General features: G+C 50.0%; 1 protein-coding gene across 11 annotated transcripts in view; it reads left to right on the forward strand.

Moving 5' to 3' along the window:
* The window catches only part of LOC108934306 (collagen alpha-5(IV) chain-like), a 34,216-nt gene that overhangs the window by 13,878 nt on the left and 1,074 nt on the right, over positions 1-19,264 (forward strand). For 6 of the 11 annotated variants that reach the window (XM_018751906.2, XM_018751901.2, XM_018751902.2 and 3 more), the window contains 42 exons: positions 349-429; positions 756-818; positions 1,203-1,238; positions 1,464-1,505; positions 1,602-1,694; positions 2,229-2,282; positions 2,800-2,856; positions 3,385-3,429; positions 3,570-3,623; positions 3,978-4,019; positions 4,360-4,453; positions 4,760-4,795; positions 4,929-5,180; positions 5,289-5,378; positions 5,572-5,642; positions 5,792-5,983; positions 7,022-7,190; positions 7,287-7,379; positions 7,471-7,575; positions 8,075-8,172; positions 8,320-8,470; positions 8,896-9,009; positions 9,453-9,620; positions 9,736-9,825; positions 9,920-10,066; positions 10,181-10,279; positions 10,560-10,649; positions 10,737-10,876; positions 11,165-11,291; positions 11,441-11,620; positions 11,736-11,786; positions 12,169-12,354; positions 14,671-14,732; positions 14,965-15,098; positions 15,200-15,429; positions 15,745-15,816; positions 15,893-16,021; positions 17,287-17,385; positions 17,547-17,759; positions 17,867-18,044; positions 18,234-18,348; positions 18,619-18,791. In XM_018751906.2, coding sequence (XP_018607422.2) covers positions 349-429; positions 756-818; positions 1,203-1,238; positions 1,464-1,505; positions 1,602-1,694; positions 2,229-2,282; positions 2,800-2,856; positions 3,385-3,429; positions 3,570-3,623; positions 3,978-4,019; positions 4,360-4,453; positions 4,760-4,795; positions 4,929-5,180; positions 5,289-5,378; positions 5,572-5,642; positions 5,792-5,983; positions 7,022-7,190; positions 7,287-7,379; positions 7,471-7,575; positions 8,075-8,172; positions 8,320-8,470; positions 8,896-9,009; positions 9,453-9,620; positions 9,736-9,825; positions 9,920-10,066; positions 10,181-10,279; positions 10,560-10,649; positions 10,737-10,876; positions 11,165-11,291; positions 11,441-11,620; positions 11,736-11,786; positions 12,169-12,354; positions 14,671-14,732; positions 14,965-15,098; positions 15,200-15,429; positions 15,745-15,816; positions 15,893-16,021; positions 17,287-17,385; positions 17,547-17,759; positions 17,867-18,044; positions 18,234-18,348; positions 18,619-18,791 — 4,715 coding nt within the window. Of the gene's footprint in view, positions 1-348; positions 430-755; positions 819-1,202; positions 1,239-1,463; positions 1,506-1,601; positions 1,695-2,228; positions 2,283-2,799; positions 2,857-3,384; positions 3,430-3,569; positions 3,624-3,977; positions 4,020-4,359; positions 4,454-4,759; positions 4,796-4,928; positions 5,181-5,288; positions 5,379-5,571; positions 5,643-5,791; positions 5,984-7,021; positions 7,191-7,286; positions 7,380-7,470; positions 7,576-8,074; positions 8,173-8,319; positions 8,471-8,895; positions 9,010-9,452; positions 9,621-9,735; positions 9,826-9,919; positions 10,067-10,180; positions 10,280-10,559; positions 10,650-10,736; positions 10,877-11,164; positions 11,292-11,440; positions 11,621-11,735; positions 11,787-12,168; positions 12,355-14,670; positions 14,733-14,964; positions 15,099-15,199; positions 15,430-15,744; positions 15,817-15,892; positions 16,022-17,286; positions 17,386-17,546; positions 17,760-17,866; positions 18,045-18,233; positions 18,349-18,618; positions 18,792-19,264 lie in introns of those variants that run through there. The other 5 variants (XM_018751911.2, XM_018751908.2, XM_029250987.1 and 2 more) reach the window with 4 other exon arrangements.

Raw genomic sequence — 19,264 nt, forward strand, 5'->3', positions numbered from 1 at the left:
TTGTATGTTAACATGTCAGGTTGGAAGGATAAATTAATATACGTATTTACATTTTGGTGCATATTTGTTAAGTCCAAAATTGATATTAGAGAATCTTAAAAGCATTAACAAAGCAACAAAATAAAGTTTACTACTTCTTATTTTAGGTTATGTTTTTTGCAGCAGTGTTGAAAGAACTGTCTGAAATAAAGTGTGTATTCCTTGTAGTGTGTGTGTGTGTGTGTGTGTGTGTGTGTGTGTGTGTGTGTGTGTGTGTGTGTGTGTGTGTGTGTGTGTGTGTGTGTGTGTGTGTGTGTGTGTGCGCGTGCACGTGTGCGTGACTGAGTGCAGAGTTTTTTCTCTCAATAGGGAGACCCTGGTTTGATCCTCTCGGCGGGTCCATTCGGACAGATGGGAGAACCGGGCTCGCCTGGACTTCCAGGTGTTCCTGTAAGTTCCCCATGATGAGTTTATTATTATGTTTGGCAGGTCCACCAAAATTTTACCTTCCAACTGGACACAACCCCAGCAGTGATATTCTTAGTTTAGTCCTTTGTGAACAGAGTGCTTTCAAATTTCTGCTCCATGCCATGTCAGAGCGTGTGGTTTGCTTTCTTCCAGTGGTGCTGGGTCATTCACTCGCATTCTGGAGGCTCTCAAAGGCTCCTTGGCTCTTTGTGTTTGCGGTTTAGGACTCAGTTGTTTACTGACATAAGTGGACTTGGTTGTCTCTGAGTACAGTGGTGTGTTTTTGACGCTCATCCATCATCTCTCAGGGCAGTCAAGGCCTTCCGGGACTAGCAGGCCCAACAGGACCACCCGGACCCCCAGGCTTTCAGGTACATCTTTCTGCGTTGCATCCACATCGAGCGCACGCACACACGCACACACACTTTCCGAACCGCTTGTCCCATACAGGGTCACGGGGAACCGGAGCCTACCCGGCAACTCAGGGCGTAAGGCCGGAGGGGGAGGGGACACACCCGGGATGGGATGCCAGTCCGTCGCAAGGCACCCCAAGCGGGGCTCGAACCCCAGACCCACCGGAGAGCAGGACCCAGTCAAACCCACTGCCCCCCCCCCATATCAAATCAAGCATTGCTTCCTTATTCATATTTGTATGCAGACTCATTTGATTATCATGCAATTGAAAATATGAGTTTAACTTTTTGGTTATTTACTGTATATTATTTAATCGTTACTTAATCCTGTTGCATTTTTAGGGGAGGCCTGGACCACCGGGGCCTCCAGGGCCCAAGGTAAGATTTTAACATCTTGCGTACTCACTCAACACAATGAACAGCTGAACCAACGAGCAGTATAGTTGTTTCTTCTTCTTATAGTTCAAAGTTAATCTATTCATCAATAATGTCTTTCTGGAGCCCATTCACCATTAATGTGTTCATTTCTTTAAATGCCTCTCTGCAGCGTAGCAATGATTTTTACAGTGTTTAAATGACCGGTTCATTTCTGTCGATCCACAGGGTAACATGGGCCTGAACTTCCAAGGAGAGAAGGGGAAGAAGGTAGGAACGGCGCTGTTGCGCAGCCCACTCGGCGCTCACATTCTCACGTGCGCCGTTGTAACCGATGCTGCTTTGTGCGTCTTCATGTACGTGCAGGGTGAACAAGGAATGCGTGGGCAACCGGGGCCCCCCGGCCTCATTCGTGAGCAGAAGCAAGCGAGGGATTCGGAGGTGCGGAGGGGAAACAAGGTGTGTCGATTCAAAACTGCCGCATGTATTAACTGATACGGCTGTGCCGTTGCTCCCTTGGACTGGCCGCCCGCTTCCCAGCTCCCGCGAAAAGCAGTCGTTCGGTAAGGAGCCCGCTGAGCTCCTTGTCCCCCTGCCAGCAGATGGCAGTACAGGCGTGTGTGCGTGTGTGCGTGTGTGCGTGTGTGCGTGTGTGCGTGTGTGCGTGTGTGCGTGTGTGCGTGTGCGAGAAGGGCACTCTATAAAAATGAATCGAATTCAATTTTAATAGAAAAAAATCCATTTGTGTTCAGATGTTACCCTCTCCACCGCTCCATATCATATGTATATATATATACGTACGTGTTTTCTTTATTCTCCATACATGTACTGTGCTTCTAGTTTGATGTTGAATTCCATTTACATTCTGATGTAATTATGTCATTATGCCGTTATTTTCTGCTGATAAAGTTTGTAGAGGCGCACAAAGAGTAAAACTATGCTAAGAAGGTTGCATTGCAATCATGCTCATAATCATGTTCTGCTTCTTCTCAGGGGGATCAGGGACCACCTGGTCCACCTGGGAAACCTGGGGTTCCTGGGCCTCTCGTAGGTTTCCATCATCTGTTATGAACTTGAAATGTCTCTTTTAAAACATGTTTTCCGATAGAGCAGGAGGCCACATGAAACCATGAGACTAATTGCAGATGAGCTCCATAACCAGGGTATTTCTTCTGAGCTCTCACAGAGCTGCTCGGGTCCTGAGAGTCACCGGGACTGTCTACGAGCTTTAAGGGAATTCTAAAGGAAAAATGTTGCTTTTTTGTTTAATGTCGTGGCTTTTAATGAAGAAATATTGATGTCGTGTGTGCTCAATATCGCCGTGCTGAATTTTTACTGCAGAAACAGTAAAAAGAAACACCGGAGAGGTAGTTATGGAGCAAAAGGGGGAGGGGAGGGGGGGGGGGGTTGCGATCAGTGTAAGACTGAGAGAATATTGCTTTATACCTGTGAAAAGAAAAGATTATTTTTTATCGCCAGTGGCATTTACTTCTAAGAGCCCTCCTTCAATAACGGCAACCCTTGAGAAGTACTGGCCTTCTTCATGGAGTTGCTTCTCCCTTAGGGTCCTCCCGGTGGTCCGAAGGGTGAGAAGGGGGAGCCTGGGGAACCAGGCAAGAGGGTAAGTGGCGCTCATACGTTCCTGATGCCCATGGCTGAGGCAAACCAACCCGCAAGCCTGCGTCCTCCCGCGTGCACCGAGAAACTGCTCTTCGGGACCCCGAACTGCGAAAGATGCGTGACGTTAACTAGGCGTTTTGCTACAGGCAGTAGGGCTCTGTTCCGATGACCTTGTTGTAAGTCAAACACCTCCTCGTACCTTATTGTATGAACCATCAGGTTGTCACTTTCATATTTTGAAAGCTGAGGACGGGTCTGCATTGGAAAGTAAGAGAAAGCTGCAGAGAGACTCGAGACGCTCACAGGGGGGCCAGGAAGCAGTCGCGCAGATACTTGCTGATGGGGAAAAAGTAGCTCGGGACGAGTAACCGGAGGAGCATATGGACAGATGGGTGGCATTGCACTGGCGGGGTGGGAAATCAGGGATGAGCTGAATGTTCTGTTTAACAGCGTGTAATCTGTGTGTGTGTGTGTGTGTGTGTGTGTGTGTGTGTGTGTGTGTGTGTGTGTGTAACTCCTCTCCATCTAGGGGAAGCCAGGGAAAGATGGTGATCCTGGACCAGTCGGTTTCCCGGTGAGTCTTTGCAGGGGTGTGCAGAAGTGTGCTGCTGTGTCAGGAGGATCGTGGAGGTGCGACAAGGTTTATGGAGCTCTATGGCTGTCAGCAGGGAAGTGTCACTCCTGTCACCGAACCACCTGCTCTGTTTCTAACAGGGTTCGAATGGAGAGCCTGGGGGTCCGGGTTTGCCCGGAACGCATGGTATTACGGTAAGATTTTCTTTATTACCGTCTCTAGTCTACTTGCTGTACAACAAGGATTTCTTGGATGGGTTCCGAACGCTCGGGTTCCAGTTTGTCGTTCGTCGCCTATTGACTGAATGTGCAGTTAAATTATTTTCTTCAGGTGTGGGCTGGTAACGCTACGTAGAGTTTGTTGGAAGTCGCTTCGGAGAAAAGTGTCTGCTAAATGAACAAATGTAAACGTACTTCTACAAGTCATGTATCAAGTAAGAAAATGAAGGAGCAAATTTTATAATCGAATAGTTGGGCTCTCTCTGAAGCCTTCTAACTGACCTGCACAGGCCATGAGGTCGTTTTTAATAGAAAATCTCTGCTTCTCAGGGCGAGAAAGGAGACCGCGGTCTCCCAGGCCTCCCGGGTGCAGTAAGTCTATGTTTTAATGTATCGTGACCCTAAACCGAAAACTTATTTTTCTAAGTATAAATATAGTATATTCAGTTGCATTTGTATGAGTACACAAATGTTCTTAATTCCCAAGTCTTCAATTCTTGAGGTGGTGTCCTAAACCTCGAGCCGTTAATCGCGTCTCCTTAGAGGCTTTTCATTTTTACAGAATGGTCGTGATTTGAAGAGGTGTGCAATGGGCAGCGGTCATGTTCTAAAGTATGAGTTTAACAAGTAAATCGTTTACCGCACGGACGAGAAGGTTGAAGGTGAAGGTCTTGTGGTGGACTACATGTAACGACAAACTGGTACCTTGCAGGTGGTGACAGGTTCGAATCGTATCAGTGAAGGACCAAAGGGAGAGCCTGGTTTACCTGGACAGCTTGGGCAGAAAGGAGAGTCAGGTCCACCAGGTAGGTGTTTCCGGAGTCCATGTTTAACTTCATACGTTGATATAAATTTCTTCACCAGAATAGCAGACGCACTGAAATAACTGCATTGAAAACATGAAGTCGTGGTTAAAATGGGAGACATGGTGGTGCGGCACTTGCTGCTGGTGTCTCACGGTGTCTCACGGTGCCTGGACGGTGCGATTGGACATGGGTTCGACATGGGTTCGATCCCCACTTGGTCTGTGTGGAGAGTGAGCGTTTATGCATTTAACTCTACGTGCTGAAAATGGTTTCCTCGCTGACAGTTGTCTGTTTCTGCCCCTGCAGGTCTTCCGGGACTTCCTGGACAGCCAGGTGCTCCAGGTAAGAGACAATGTAGCAGTGGACCAAGGCGCTGCGTGAAGTGTGACTGTTCTGTTCATATCGGTCTGTGAAGTTTGCGTCGAGACCCTTTGACCCATGTTGTTTCACCTTTGTTGTGTTGCACTTGCTGTAGGGTTTGGCTCCCCAGGCTCACCTGGTCAGCCCGGTTTTCCTGGGGACAGAGGGCAGAGAGGTAATGAGGGACAGCCAGGAGTATCTTTGCCTGGACTGCCGGGGAGAGACGGGCAGCCTGGGCCTCCGGGCCCCCCGGGGCCCCCAGGGCTGCCAGGAACATCATCTGGAAATGGGCTCTGCCTTCGGGGGACGCCAGGGCTTCCAGGCCTTCGGGGAGAGCAAGGATTTCCAGGAGACAGAGGGCAGCCGGGTACATGCTGTTGAAGGCCGTTGCTCGTGAATTACACTGAAACGACATTGCTTTCTAACTCCACGTACAGCTGGGTGACAGGTAATGACACGCGTTCTGTTTCTGCAGGTGACAAAGGGGAGACCTGCATTAACTGCTTCTCCGGTGCCGATGCCATTCCGGGGCCTCCGGGTCCTCCCGGTCCATCCGGATTCACAGGTATCGCGTTTTCTCTTCCAAGTTTATAACTCATGCGTGACTCTTATTCTCCTCTTTAAGTCCACGAGAGCAGGCTGTTGACTGACCGTACACCGTTCTGTTCACGTCCATCACCGTATGCCTTTGACTGGACATGCATGCAAGTTCTCTTCATGTCCTTCACAAAATGTCTATGGCCATCTATGGGGTTTAGGTCCTCCAGGACCACCTGGGATTAAAGGTGACAAAGGGATCCCAGGAATCCCTGGACAATCTGGCCCTCCAGTAAGAAACCTGCATTTTAATTTTTTCGTTGTGCCTCTTTATATTTGTGTTTTTTAATTGATTTAGTATATATTTCTGTATAATTCCACTCTACTAGGAGCTCAGATGACTTTCAGCAAGGCCTTTGCAAAATCTCTCTCTGTTTCCAGGGATTGCCTGGGGACCAAGGACCGCCAGGTGTTGCAGGACAGAAAGGAGACCCGGGAGATGCTGTCTCTATTGGTAGGATGAAGGGCGATAAAGGAGACACGGGCTTTCCGGGTCCACCTGGTCTACCTGGCCTGAATGGAAGACCTGGCCAAGACGGAATCCCAGGTTCACCTGGACCAATAGGGTTACCTGTGAGTAGAAAGATCTACAGCTGATTTTCTGCTTAGATTAACAAGAAGAATGTTTAAATACATTGAATTAGTTCAGTTCCATTCAGTCATTTCAATTTATTTCGGACTTTATTGTTTATTTTGGTTAAAAGGGAAATTTGCCTGTGCCTTCCAGTCAAGTACATGTGCAGTACACGTAATAGCACAGTAAGCATCACAACGTGTTACTGTGTTGGTAAGCAGTGAAAAAACAATGTTAAACAGAGATTCCATATGTGCAGAATTAAAGTACAGCTTGTTAGGTCTGAAATGTGCTGGAAGTTTTCATCGAAAAGTTCTTTTCTTTTCTTTTTTTAATCACTTTGTTGGTCTTATTTTAATGTGGCTCCAGGTTAATGCAAGTATTGAAGTAAAAAGTTGTACAAATTATTTTTTATTTATAGTAACTTTGACAGAGATGTTTATTAAACCAGGGGGTGTGGTGGCGCAGCGGGTTTGGCCGGGTTCTGCTCCCTGGTGGGTCTAGGGTTCGAGTCCCTCCCCCTCCAGCCTTGCGCCCTGTGTTGCCGGGTTAGGCTCCGCTTTGCTGCGACCCCACTTGGGGCAAACGGTTTCAGACTGTGTGTGTGTGTGTGTGTGTGTGTGTGTGTGTGTCTGTGAGTGATTGAGGCTTAGGTGGTACATGTGACTTTGGAGTTACGACCAAAATGAGATACCAACAGATTTCCTGTCCCAATTTGGTTTGTACATTGAGGAGCCAGTGTGCTGCACTACAGGTTCTTCCTGTTAAACCCGCTGATCAATATGTGGAACTGCTGGGTGACTATATTACTATAAAAGAAGAAAGTCTGATCAGAAGCTGTAGAGATCTCAGGATACTGGGTGACATTGTGACTTCTGAAGGATGTATTATTTCATCTCTTCTGTAATGGAGTTTTCAGTGACCTCATCTTACTATCGGCATTAGCAAAATGCCGCTCTGCTCTGTTCTGCACTTCTTCTACAGGACATGAAAGTGCTGCAGTACGTAAAGTTCTTTTGTTGATTTTGGATCTGTAGGGATCTCTCTTCGTTAAAGAGGAACATGGCCCACCAGGGGAACCTGGAATCCCAGGCATTCCTGGGGACAGGGGATCTCCAGGAGCACCAGGGTTTGGCCTTCAAGGGCCTCCAGGAGAGAAAGGTGTCCAAGGTGTATCGGGGCGGGCAGGTCCACCTGGTCCCCCAGGTAAGATTCCAGTCGTTTCCAAATTCTGTGCAGCATTTTATGACCATATGCTGACCTTGCTGTGGCAGTGTGCTAAGGAGAGGTTGCTGCCCACAGGTCAAAAAGGTGAGCCAGGCCAGGTTGTTTCAGCGAAGGGTGTCCCTGGTCCTATAGGGCTGAGTGGCGAGCCTGGCATCGCAGGACCTCCTGGTACAGAATTCACCTGTGTTCAATACTTGAAGAGGATGGTGTGTTCACAATTGCAGAATGTCATTCTGTAACATCAGTGTTGTTTCTCCAGGTGAGTCCGGCCAGCCTGGACAGCCTGGGTTCCCAGGGTTGCCTGGAGCAAAGGGAGACCTTGGACTTCCTGGCATTGGCTTACCGGGTCCTCCAGGAGTCAAAGGTAAGCTTGAGCAAACTGTTCAGATACTGGAACTAAAGCTCTTGTGCAATAAGCGTGAGAATTATTAATTATTTATTTATCATATGATCCAAAAAAACAGGTCTTCAACGGCATGGGGCAAGCTTTAAGCTGTAAAATTGGCTTCATGTATCCAAATGATCAACAGTAACATTTGGTACAGTGACACAAACAAGCACAGATAGGGGCGAAAAAGCAACACAAAAAGCAAATGTCCTTGAGTCTAGTAAATGTTGGCTGCAGTTTTTCTCACTCTGGTGTTCTGCATTTTGAATACTCATGTGAAGTTGGGAGCTTATTTAATCTTTTCAGAAGAAATTGGGGAAGTGAAGGAAATATTAAGTTACAAAATTTGATGCTAATGGGTAACATTTACATAGTTACAAGTGAGGTTAAATTTTGAGGTTTTACTATGTTGCCTTATCTCCTGTCTGGAGAAAAAAAGCTTTTGTTACATTACAATGACTGTTGTCTTGTGTAGGATTCCCTGGGACACCAGGTCAGCCTGGAAGCTCTGGCAGCCCAGGACCACCTGGATTAGATGGCCTCCCTGGGCTGCCAGGCCCCCCAGGGGCCAAGGTGAGAGACTGCAATATCCAGAGAAATTGCCATTTCAACACAGTGCTTCTCATTTCAGGCAAATCCTTCAGAGTTCTGATGGACCAGAAGACGCAACAATTTATGCCTTTCATAGCTGAAATTAAATGTCTTATTTTTTAATTACAGGGTGACCCTGGGTTTGGGCTGCCAGGACCTGAAGGACCTCCTGGATTTCCTGGTAGCAAAGGAACGCAAGGCCCTAAAGGAGACCCTGGTTTCCCAGGGATCCCTGGCCAGCCTGGGCGATCAGGAGTTGATGGTGCTCCAGGACCCAAAGGTGAAAATAGTTGTGAAATAGTGCAGAATTTTGTCCTGTCCGGTGACGGTGAGCAATGCAACTCGAGATGAGGTCCGACACTGATTTCCTCCAACCCACTCTTGTCACAAACATTAGCAGTTATCACACTGCCCACAACGTAGTGCATCTTTTCGTATGTGTTGCTGGCGACTGCCGAGTATCCAGCACGTCACCGGAAGGTGTTTGAAGGTTTACCTGGTAGAGCACAAAACACAGCAGGCTGGTTAAGGACAGATTCAGAGGCAGAGCAATGTTGAGAGAACACATCAGCTTATGGCGAGAAGCAAGTTGAGTGCCACCTAGTCTAGCTGGGTCTCCAGTCTTACACAAAGGACTCTGGTTGCAGCTCTCAGTCTTTGGTCCCATATTCAGAGGTTCCTTTTGGTCGTGTCTTTCTATCACAGGGGATCCAGGCATTCCTGGGACCCCTGGAGCTCCTGGGCCCCCTGGTGCTACTTCCTTTGGGCTTCAGGGTCCTCCTGGCCCTCCAGGTCCCGCAGGTGCTGTAGGATCTCCAGGTATGTGGTGTTCAAAGTAGTCAATGCTGAGTAAATTGCTTCAGTTATTTGAGAAATTGTATGAGTGTAAAGTGTGGAGGATGTGTGGTATCTTAACACATTGTAGGATATGTAGATTTTTCAGTGGTAATTTCTGATTTTGGATTGAAACATTGTTCTAGCTGTAATTGTGTTAGATATCTGCAGATAGCACTGATGCACAGCTTTGTGCAAAGGGTTAGACATACTTTGTGAAACTGTATGCTGCAGTGAATCTCTTTGGAAACTAACCATGTGGTACAATTGTATCCCTAGATTTCGCAGCGCAACATCTATCTCCCATTGCTTTTTAGAAAGTATTACTGAGATATTTTATCCATTGGATGCGCACTGTAAAGCATGAAGAAGGCAGTTACAGGCCCAGGCACTTGGAAGTCCTCGTGAATATACTCATGTCCTCCCAGGGTTCCCTGGAGCGAATGGTGACAAAGGGGACCCTGGACCCCCGAGGCCGAACATCCCAGGACTCCCAGGGGTTAAAGGGGAACCGGGCTCCCCTGGACTCCCAGGCTCTATGGGTCCTCCTGGTTCTTCTGGTCAAACGGGTCGAGAGGGACTTCCTGGATTTCCTGGTAAATGAATTCTTCTGATTCTCTGTGACCTTTGCTGTAACTGTTAAGGTTAAAATTGAGATCGGCTATGGAAGGGACATGTTGTGAGGACATTGTCATTTTGATGTCTCGTTAGGCCCCAAAGGAGAGATGGGGGTGATGGGCACCGCAGGCCCTCTTGGACCTCCAGGAAACTCTGGTGTTCCTGGACTCACAGGACCAAAAGGCACCGATCTGCATTCCATTTTATTTAGAGTATATTTCATATATACTAAACACTGGAAATTTTTCCCAATATGATTTAACTAATCCCTATCCAGGTGAGGGTGGCTCTCCCGGGCAACCTGGTGGACCAGGTGCTCCTGGGCCAAAGGGGGATCGAGGGGATCCTGGTATTCCTGGTCCCCCTGGCCCAAGACTTGTCGTGCAGCAGCTACAGGGAGCAAAGGGAGAAGAGGGTCTTCCAGGTGAGCTCATGCCAGGCATATCAACTGTGCCCTAGGAGAAGGATGTAAGTGCTCTCACTGCTCAGTGCAGTACACTGTGAACTCAGAGCAGTGTTTGTAATGTCTGCTCTATAGGTGCAGCCGGAGTGTCGGGACACAAGGGTGCGCAAGGACTCCCAGGAGATGCTGGTCTTCCTGAACTTGACGGAATACCAGGACAGCCGGGACCTCCAGGTATCAGTTCAGCAAGACAACGTTATCAGACACCATTAAACTTCTTCAAAGTATTTGGACCAGTGACATTTTCTGATCAACTTTACTATTTAGTTAGCAGTGATCGACTTTTGACGAAAAAGTTGCTAGTTTGTCTTCCACAAAGGAAACCAGATACTTTCCGCTTAACACAGTAGGAACAGGGGTTTGTGTCCAGTGCACAGTTACACATAGTTCTTCAGCATGGCAGGGTTCAGGGCTGCAGGTTCTTTATAACTACCAAGGTAACATCTATGTGTAGGACCCAAAGGAGAGCCTGGGCTCCCGGGTGAACCAGGGTCCCCAGGACCACCGGGACCAAAAGGCAATATGGGCGAGATGGGATTCCCAGGTAACCACCAGCCTTTGGTGTAATCCCTTCCTCCCTCCCCCCTCCGAAAAGGCAAAGACTCTTATGAATGGCATTTTCCTTCTCCAGGTCCCAGTGGGGTGAAAGGTAACCCTGGACAGCCAGGAAGGTCGGGCCCACTTGGACAGCCAGGCACCCCTGGTTTCAGGGGAGAGAAGGGTGATCCTGGTCCTCCTGGGTTTGGAGTCCCAGGAAATCCAGGTACCAAGGTACAAGATGACTCCTATGTGAGCCAACAAAAAATGTTCATCTTACATCATCCATTAGGCCACAGTCATGCAGTCGTGTCTGTCATGCTCAGCAAATATAACGCGAGCATTGATTTGTAGTTATTGTTAGCAGGGACAAAATCATACATTAAACCTGATATGCTTTCTACAAATGATTACAAATATTGCTATCTTGATTACTTCAAAACTGTAATACTGTCATTGGACTACTTGGCAGCACACATTGTGTTAGTTAGTTTAGCTCTGTTCTTCTTCAACGTTTCCTAGGGTGAACTGGGACAACCTGGATTCCCTGGAATCCCAGGACCCAAAGGCCAGTCAGGTGCACCGGGTTTACCGGGTCTGCCTGGCAGTCCAGGAGAAAAGAGAAACGCAGGACTCCCTGGAATTCCAGGTACATGTACACACACGCGCAGGCTACACACACACACGTACCTGCACACAAAGTCCTTTCTGTCCTTCGGAAAGCCATTACTCAATGAAGCCAACCTTTGAAAAATGTTAGCAAGTGCCTCATGGTATCTTATCTGGTTCCGATCATAGGCCTTCCGGGTATTCCTGGACCAAAAGGCTTCGATGGAGCTCCAGGATCCCCAGGCGCTGATGGGCCAACAGGTCAGCCAGGAGAACCAGGCCGTCCTGGACCGCCTGGGCTGCCAGGAGACAAAGGCCCGCTTGGGCGCGATGGCATACCTGGACCGTCTGGGGTGAAAGGAGACCCGGGTCAGATAATCAAAGCAAAACATCTTCCCAGTGGACAGTACGACCAGAGATCCCAAACAAAGTGCTGTTTTTCAGCTGAAAAAAGTCTTGAAATCAAGTTTCTCTTTTCTTCTAGGTCAGCCTGGCTCGGGTCGCCTTGGTGTTCCAGGTCCCACAGGGTTACCAGGTGATTTTTCTACATGGTTACAGTTGCAACATTCTTTTGACTTTACCTGTTTCATAATTTTGTGCTACAGCTGATCCACAAGTTCATTTCACTGAACCACGCATTATGGAAAATAAAGGTGATCACTTTTTATGACCTAGACATTATCATGTACTGCAAATACAGCACAGTGCAAATGCAAATGTAGGGATAAACTCTTATTTTTGCCATTCTGCTCTTAGAAACGGATTTTTTTTCTCTCTGCATCGCCAACAATTTTATAAAAGACTTGAAACTGCCAGAAGTGTAGTTAATGCAGAAATGTATGTGAGGGGTGCCACTAACCTGCAGTGTGCTCCTCCTGCTCTTTCCTTACGCGCTGCTGCGTTTACCTCCCTTCCAGGACCAAAGGGAGGCGGTGGCGTCCCTGGTCTTCCTGGAAGCCCCGGTTTCCCTGGACGAAAGGGTGAGACGGGAACGCCCGGCATACCCGGATACTCCGGAAACGTCGGACCTCCGGGTCCCCCCGGTCCGTCACGAGCGGGGCCCAAAGGTAGCGCAGGGCCTCCGGGTGCCCCAGGAGGAAGCGGTAAGTGTAAAAGTAACCTCGGCAGTACGGCATGCCTATTTTGCCACCTGGTTTCTTTGTTCTATAGTCCGTAGCTGCTAAGTCGATCGGGACGCGATTGGAGTCACGCAAATGTGCTTAAAAATGAAAGCTACTGGTTCCAGTGTCCCAGAGAACTTAAGAGAGAAGTAGATGAAACCAGAGTGCAAACTGGCACGCTGTAAAAAACATTGCAGAATGAGAGCATGGACCAGCGTGGAGCACAGTGGACCACAATGGACCGCAATGGACTGGTTTTTCCTCCTTTTTGTGCCCCACATGTACCCCCCCCCCCCTTTTTACTCGGTTATCAGCAGCCACAGTTCTTTGTTTCTGTGCTCCTTGTCCCTGAATCACTGGCCACTGGCCGTTATCGGTCACACCCCTGTGTTTCTTCACCCCCCCCCTCACCTTTAGGGTCTTAGGGTCACCCAGTTTTTCTGTCACACATGCATTTCTTTCAGTTCAATGAATGAATTTCATCTCCTTTCATGTTTTTGGTTCCACTCACAGTTCTCTTATCCTCTGGTGTAAAAACTGCTGAACTCTGGCCACTCAGCGTGCAGTATTCTCTACATATGTGACCTACATCGCTGTAGCGTGGTAAACCAATGTTAAAAAAAGGGCTGTTACTGGTAGTACTACCAGTAATCTCTTTTCTGTGTTTGTTTGCCTGTCGGTGGTTAATATGTTCCTTGCCAGTATACACATGCGTTAGAGAAATGAGTCTTGAATCATTTGAAATATGCAGGTCTATTAAAATTCAAGGAATATTATAATATCTGGTCCAGTGTCGACTTATGTTATGCATGAGAACAACTGTTTAAAAATGGCTTCTTGTGGTTGCCATAGCAACGTTCAAACGGCTCGTTTTGACTGGCATGTCCATGAGAAAAGGGTATGAAATGTATTTTATAAATTTAAAATTTTCTTGCTGTAAAAAGTTATTAAACACTTCATACTTGGAGAATCATTATTTTCATTTTCAAAAAGCAGTGAAATGTGTAAAAAGTAGGGATTGGGCACGTTCTCTGACTGCCTGACTTGAAAGTCACGTGAATTTCGGAGGAGAGCAAAGGTCCGACATGTGACGCTTGGCTCTGCTGTCACGGCGCCCGGTCGTTGTCATGTGACGCCTTCGTCCGCGACCCGCGACACGTGACCCCGCGAGGCCCGCGTCCTCTTCTGCGTGTGCTCTGCGGGGGGGCTCGGCGGTACCCCGGAAGCGAAAGGCAGCGGAGGAAGCGCTCCTGAATGAGGGACTGTTTTACCGGCAGTGACGCGAGCTTTCTTTCATGAACAAATGGGGAACAGCAGCAGTAAAAAAGCGATCGTTACGCGAGACGTTGCGGCAGCTTTTCTGTTCCTCCATCGTGTCCACATTTACCGTCTTACGCAGTCTTTTCAACTCGTAGCGGAGGTAAAGGAGGCACCAATGAGAGGAATTCCCTGGTTAGGCAGGAAGACGCAGCGAGTTGTGACATCTCGTTGGACGGCGGCTCTACGCCTAGACTACGGTACCTGGTCAACGATGCCCTCGACGTTTCGGCCTCTAAGAAGTTACAACGAACACGTCGCGTCGCTCTGCGCTCGACGGGGCTTTCGCTCCCCCACGAGGCTGAGCTGCGTCCCAACGTAGCAACGACAGGCATTCGGCGCGCACAGCTTACTTCCCCGCTGTCCGTCTCCGTGCGTGCGTCCAGCCTAAGGACTTGTTTCGTTTACACGCCGCTCACCGGCTCGTCTTCGTCTCCCAGCTCTGGATCTCACGTCGCCTTTAAACCTCGTTCCTGCAGGTTCGGCTCTTCTCCTTTGAGACCTCCGTACTCGTCTAGCTTTTTGACGCTCCAGGTGTCTCCTCGTGTCCCTTCGTCTCATTTTTGTGCCTTCGTCCTCTGCGTGAGACACACGATCGAGCGTCTTCGGTGTACGTGTACGTTCGTGTGCGGCTTGTCCTCTTTTCACACGTGGCATTCTTCAAAGGGCACTCTTTCTGAAACCCTTAACTTTACACACACACACAGTTATCTTTGTCTGAGGGCTACTTGTGCTGACCGAACTTTGACCGAGTGAACGTGATTTTTATCGGCGTTTTTTAAACAAATCAAATGCAAATGTAACACTGACCTGTCTTTGTCACTTAGGTGTTTTCTTAAAGTGGAAAGTTCTGATTTCTACATCAGTAGCGTATTTATAAAAGATTACTAATTACAAGAAGATTACTAACGATGCTGTCATTTTCTTGATCGTAGATGATAATGCAGCTCGGTCACTTTTATTTTTTTAATTAATTTTCAGCAGAAAATACCTACCCGGTGGTCACCATGGACAGTATGAAAGGGCAGGCGTTAGATCGGCAGGTGAAGTTCTCACTGAAGACCTGGACTTTGGATAATATCTGTTGTCGTGTGTCTGTGAGAGATAAGAGACCGTAATCTTTAAGTACAGTGACAATTCCGGCGGCTAAATGGTTCATTCTGAAGGTAAACGATTGGACAAGTGAGATGTGTAACGCAGCAGCTTTAGGGTCGAGAAGCTTCGCTGTCCTCGGTCTTGTGGGCTCTGAATTACTTGTGTGTTGTATGCGTTAAGGTCGTCTCGGCCCCGAGGGTCCACGCGGCCCCCCTGGCTCGGGAGGGCTCGAGGGGCAAAAGGGCGCTGCTGGTCCCCCTGGTCAGCCTGGCCTGCCTGGTCAGAAGGGAGAGAGCGGAACCGCAGGCCTTCCGGTAAGAATGCATTCTGGGGCCCGTCTTCTGGGGCCTCTTTAGCTTCTGCGGGTTTAAACTTGAAACAGCCGCCGTGATGCTTTCCTTCCACACCTACGTAGGGATCTCCCGGTCTTCCCGGGCCAGCGGGACTCAAAGGAGACGCCGGCCTTCCCGGACAACCAGGGCTTCCAGGTCAGCGCGCGCCGCTTCGGTCTGCTCGTGCGCTCCGGTCTGTTCCTCACACTAAGACGGAGACATAAATCGGAGTTTCACATGCGGGACGCCGGAGGGACCTTGAACACTGTGCTCGTTGTGCTTTGCAGCCACAGCCGTGGCCTTTCGACGAAAGGTGTGCGGCACTGTGCCTTAAACCAGGCCTAATGCCTCGTGACGCTTCCTCCTGCTTGTTCTTTTAAAACGCCATCAGTTGCGAAGACGAAAACTGTGCCGGACGGGGGCTGAGAGAGAGCGAAGGCTCTTAGGTGCACGTCGTGCACGTTGTTGTACGTCGGGGAGAACTGGAAGTCCCACCCCTGCCGTCAGCTCGTCCGGTTACAGCCCTGTTGCTCTGAGTTCGGTGTTCTGCTGCAGCGCGATGTGGAGAGAAGCGTCTGCCAGATGAATGAATGTAAATGTAACTCTGTGTTGTGTGCGCGTGCTATAGGAGCAGGAGGTCTGTCTGGCACGCCCGGAACACTCGGTGACCCAGGAGACAAAGGAGATGTCGGTCCACAAGGTTTGTCCTGCCGCCTGCTCTTCCTCCATGTAATGAGTGGCCCCTGTTTGTTCACGCCGCCGTCTCCTTTTCGAAGGACCCCCGGGTGACCCGGGCCAGATTGCGGCCCAGATCGTGGTGAAAGGCGATCGGGGGCCCCCTGGTACCCAGGGTCGCCCAGGTTCACGTGGACCCGTGGGTCTTCCAGGTTTCGAGGGCTTGTCAGGTGGGTCAGGGTGCCTCGTAATGTGACAATCATTTGTAAGGTGTCCTTTGCACGCAGTGGTTGCACTTTCCTCCATAGTCTCGTGCCTCCTTCGCTCAGGTAGCGCCTCCCCAGTAACAGATTATTGCAGCGGGTTCTCTTTCTGAGCCTCCCCTCTGCGAAATAACGCATACAAGCAATACCTTACGGATCGATTTTTCAGAGAAGTGGTGGGAAAATGCCGAGCGCAGCCACAAGTGGTGGAATGCGGGCGAAAGCGGGCGAAAACGGGCAAAAGCAGGCGAAAACAGGCGAAAACGTACGGCGACCCAGGAGACAGTGTCCGTCAGTGTGAGCGCCAGCACCACACCCTCACTTCTCTCACCGGCTTGGAGATTTTTGTCTCGTTCTCTCATTCCTTGACTTTATCGTCTGCGGCTCTTCTCTTAAATGACCGCCGGCACCGGACGCTTTGCTCAAGACCGAGAGACAACAGGAACCTGTATATCCGGAAGAGAAATTTGCTATAATTAAGGATGTTGGCAATGGAAAAAGAGTCATGACTCCGTAAAGGCTCAGTCGAGCCCTGCAGTTGGTGCTGTAATTGTACAAAAATCACTTACTTTTACTACAGTATTTTTTAATTTTTTTTTTTTTTTTTTTTACGTATTGTTACTGGAAATTTTAATCTTATGTAGGTCATGTTGTACAGTTCATTACAATGCATTTTTGACAGAATAGTTGACCACGGGGCCACACGAACATACAGGCGCATAGAACGGACAATTTAGAGTGTCTAGTTCACCTGAACCGCATGTCTTTGGACTGTGGGAGGAAACCAGAGCACCTGGAGGAAACCCACACAGACAAGGGGAGAACATGCAAACTCCACGCAGACTGAGCCAGATTCAAACTTATGAATGAAGAGCCCAGGCGCTGTGAGGCGACGGCGCTACCCACTAATTACTAAAACGTTAATCAAGTAATACAACACGGTAAGAGTGCGGTGGTACAGTTCACTAAGGTCTGTGGTCTCAGACCATACAGTATATAGCAGCCTGTAGGATACGTTACATTACAAAAACTCTGCCTGGGCGGATCCCACCAACAGGTGCTCATTGGATAAAGTGGAACCACTGTAGAAATTTGGATTTTGTTTGCAAGTAATTTTTGGCACGTTCGTAGAGCAACGTCTAAACGTGAAAAATATTTCTCTTTCTCGTTCTCAAAAACTTCTAGCTCTGTACACAATGAGGAGGTGAAAATATCCTCGTTTCGTGTCGCAGGTCCGCCAGGAGAACCTGGAGAACCGGGTGCTCGGGGTGCCATAGGGTTCAGCGGACCTTTGGGTCACAAAGGAGACGACGGGCCACCTGGAGAGCCAGGTGAGAACAGTAGCCGTCGTCCCGCGCCCTGTTTACCGCGGTGGCCATGAGGAAGGTGTTCAGGCCACCCTCTTACCCGTCCCAAGAGTCACGTTGTCAGTCTCTTCCATTTAGCGTGTTCTTCTTTGTACCTGCCTTCCTCCCACCGCCCACCTCTCCAGGTCAGAGGGGCTTCCCAGGCCCTCCCGGACCAGATGGGCTCCGGGGACCGTCGGGCACACCGGGGACCTCCTCGGCGGCTCACGGCTTTCTGGTGACGCGCCACAGCCAGTCTAGCGAGGACCCCTTCTGCCCCGAGGGCACGAGTCTCCTGTATCGTGGCTACTCCCTGCTGTACGTGCAGGGCAACGAGCGCTCCCACGGTCAGGACTTGGGTAAGCCGGCATATCGTGGGTGAAGCGCCCTCGAAAAGATGGATTCTCTAGCAGCGGCCCACCCCGCAGCACAAGCCTCTGCGAATGAACCGTGCCCCTCCGTCCAGGGACGGCGGGGAGCTGCCTGCGCAGGTTCAGCGCCATGCCGTTCATGTTCTGCAACATCAACAACGTCTGCAGCTTGGCGACGCGCAGCGACTACTCCTACTGGCTGTCCACACCACAGGCCATGTCTGCGAGCATGGCGCCCGTCGCCGGGGACGACGTCAAGCCCTACATCAGCAGGTGTGCGGCGGTACGGGGCGGGGGGGAGCTGTTCATTCACGACGGGTCAATGAAGTGGTTGAGAAGGTGGCTGAAAAACATCATAAAAGCGAAGAGGCAGAAATGCTTTCAGAAAAGCAAGTCATCCACTCAGCTGTGTGTGTGTGTGTGTGTGTGTGTGTGTGTGTGTGTGTGTCTCTCCTGCTCCAGGTGTGCGGTGTGTGAAGCTCCTGCGATGGTGGTCGCCGTGCACAGCCAGTCCATCCGGCTGCCCTCCTGCCCGGCCGGCTGGGACCCGCTGTGGATCGGCTACTCCTTCATGATGGTACGCAGCACGCTGGTTCACCCGCGCTGCGGCGATGGAAACGCAAGGCTGTAGGATCGCAGTGCGCCGCATGCCCTCGAGCACCATCCAGAGCAGCGAAAACGCACTCCTCATCCCGATGCACCGAGCGTGTATAGTACGACGGGGGCGGGGGGGCGGACGGCGGGCACGGCCTACGAGGCGCAAGGGGGTCACGCCGACCTGGAGAGCAGAGACACGGCGTTCGCATTTCGAACCGCAGGCTCACGTTCTTCCTGTGCCCACTTGCAGCACACCGGTGCGGGGGCGGAGGGTTCCGGTCAAGCCCTGGCCTCCCCCGGCTCCTGCCTCGAGGACTTCCGCTCCTCCCCCTTCGTCGAATGCCACGGAAAAGGCGCCTGCAATTACTACGCCGACTCCTACAGCTTCTGGCTGGCCACCGTGGACGACGGCGACATGTTTCGGTACGAGTTCGTGCCGACGGCGCTATTGAGGGCGGCGACGTTTACGTGTTCATTTACAGCAGAAATGTCGTGCGGTGCCCTGTCGTACCTGGTGCGGCCAACGAGTTCGGAGACCGGCGGGTCGAAGAACTTATTGAGCGTACCGCACACGCCGGCTCGACGTGCTGTGCATTTCTAAAGATGCAGACTTTTCCAGTTTGTTCTAACTGCAGTTTCGTCACTTGCCTTTTCTCTACATCTTCTGTCTGTTGCAGTGCAAAAGCGACCCGTACGTAGTAGCTGGCGGGAAGAATAGGACCGTAGGACCGTAGGACCGCAGGACCGCAGGACCGCAGGACCGCCTCCATGCAACTCGTTTCCAAAGTGCTTACAGTTTGTGTCGGCCGGTTATGAGCCTCGCAGTTTATGTGCCGAATCGCTGAACCAGTCGGCGTCAAGCAGGAGTTTGGGAAGGAATTTCTACGCTTACTCGT

Source organism: Scleropages formosus, chromosome 4, assembly GCF_900964775.1.
Source record: "Scleropages formosus chromosome 4, fSclFor1.1, whole genome shotgun sequence".
Classification (NCBI taxonomy): Eukaryota; Metazoa; Chordata; class Actinopteri; order Osteoglossiformes; family Osteoglossidae; genus Scleropages; species Scleropages formosus.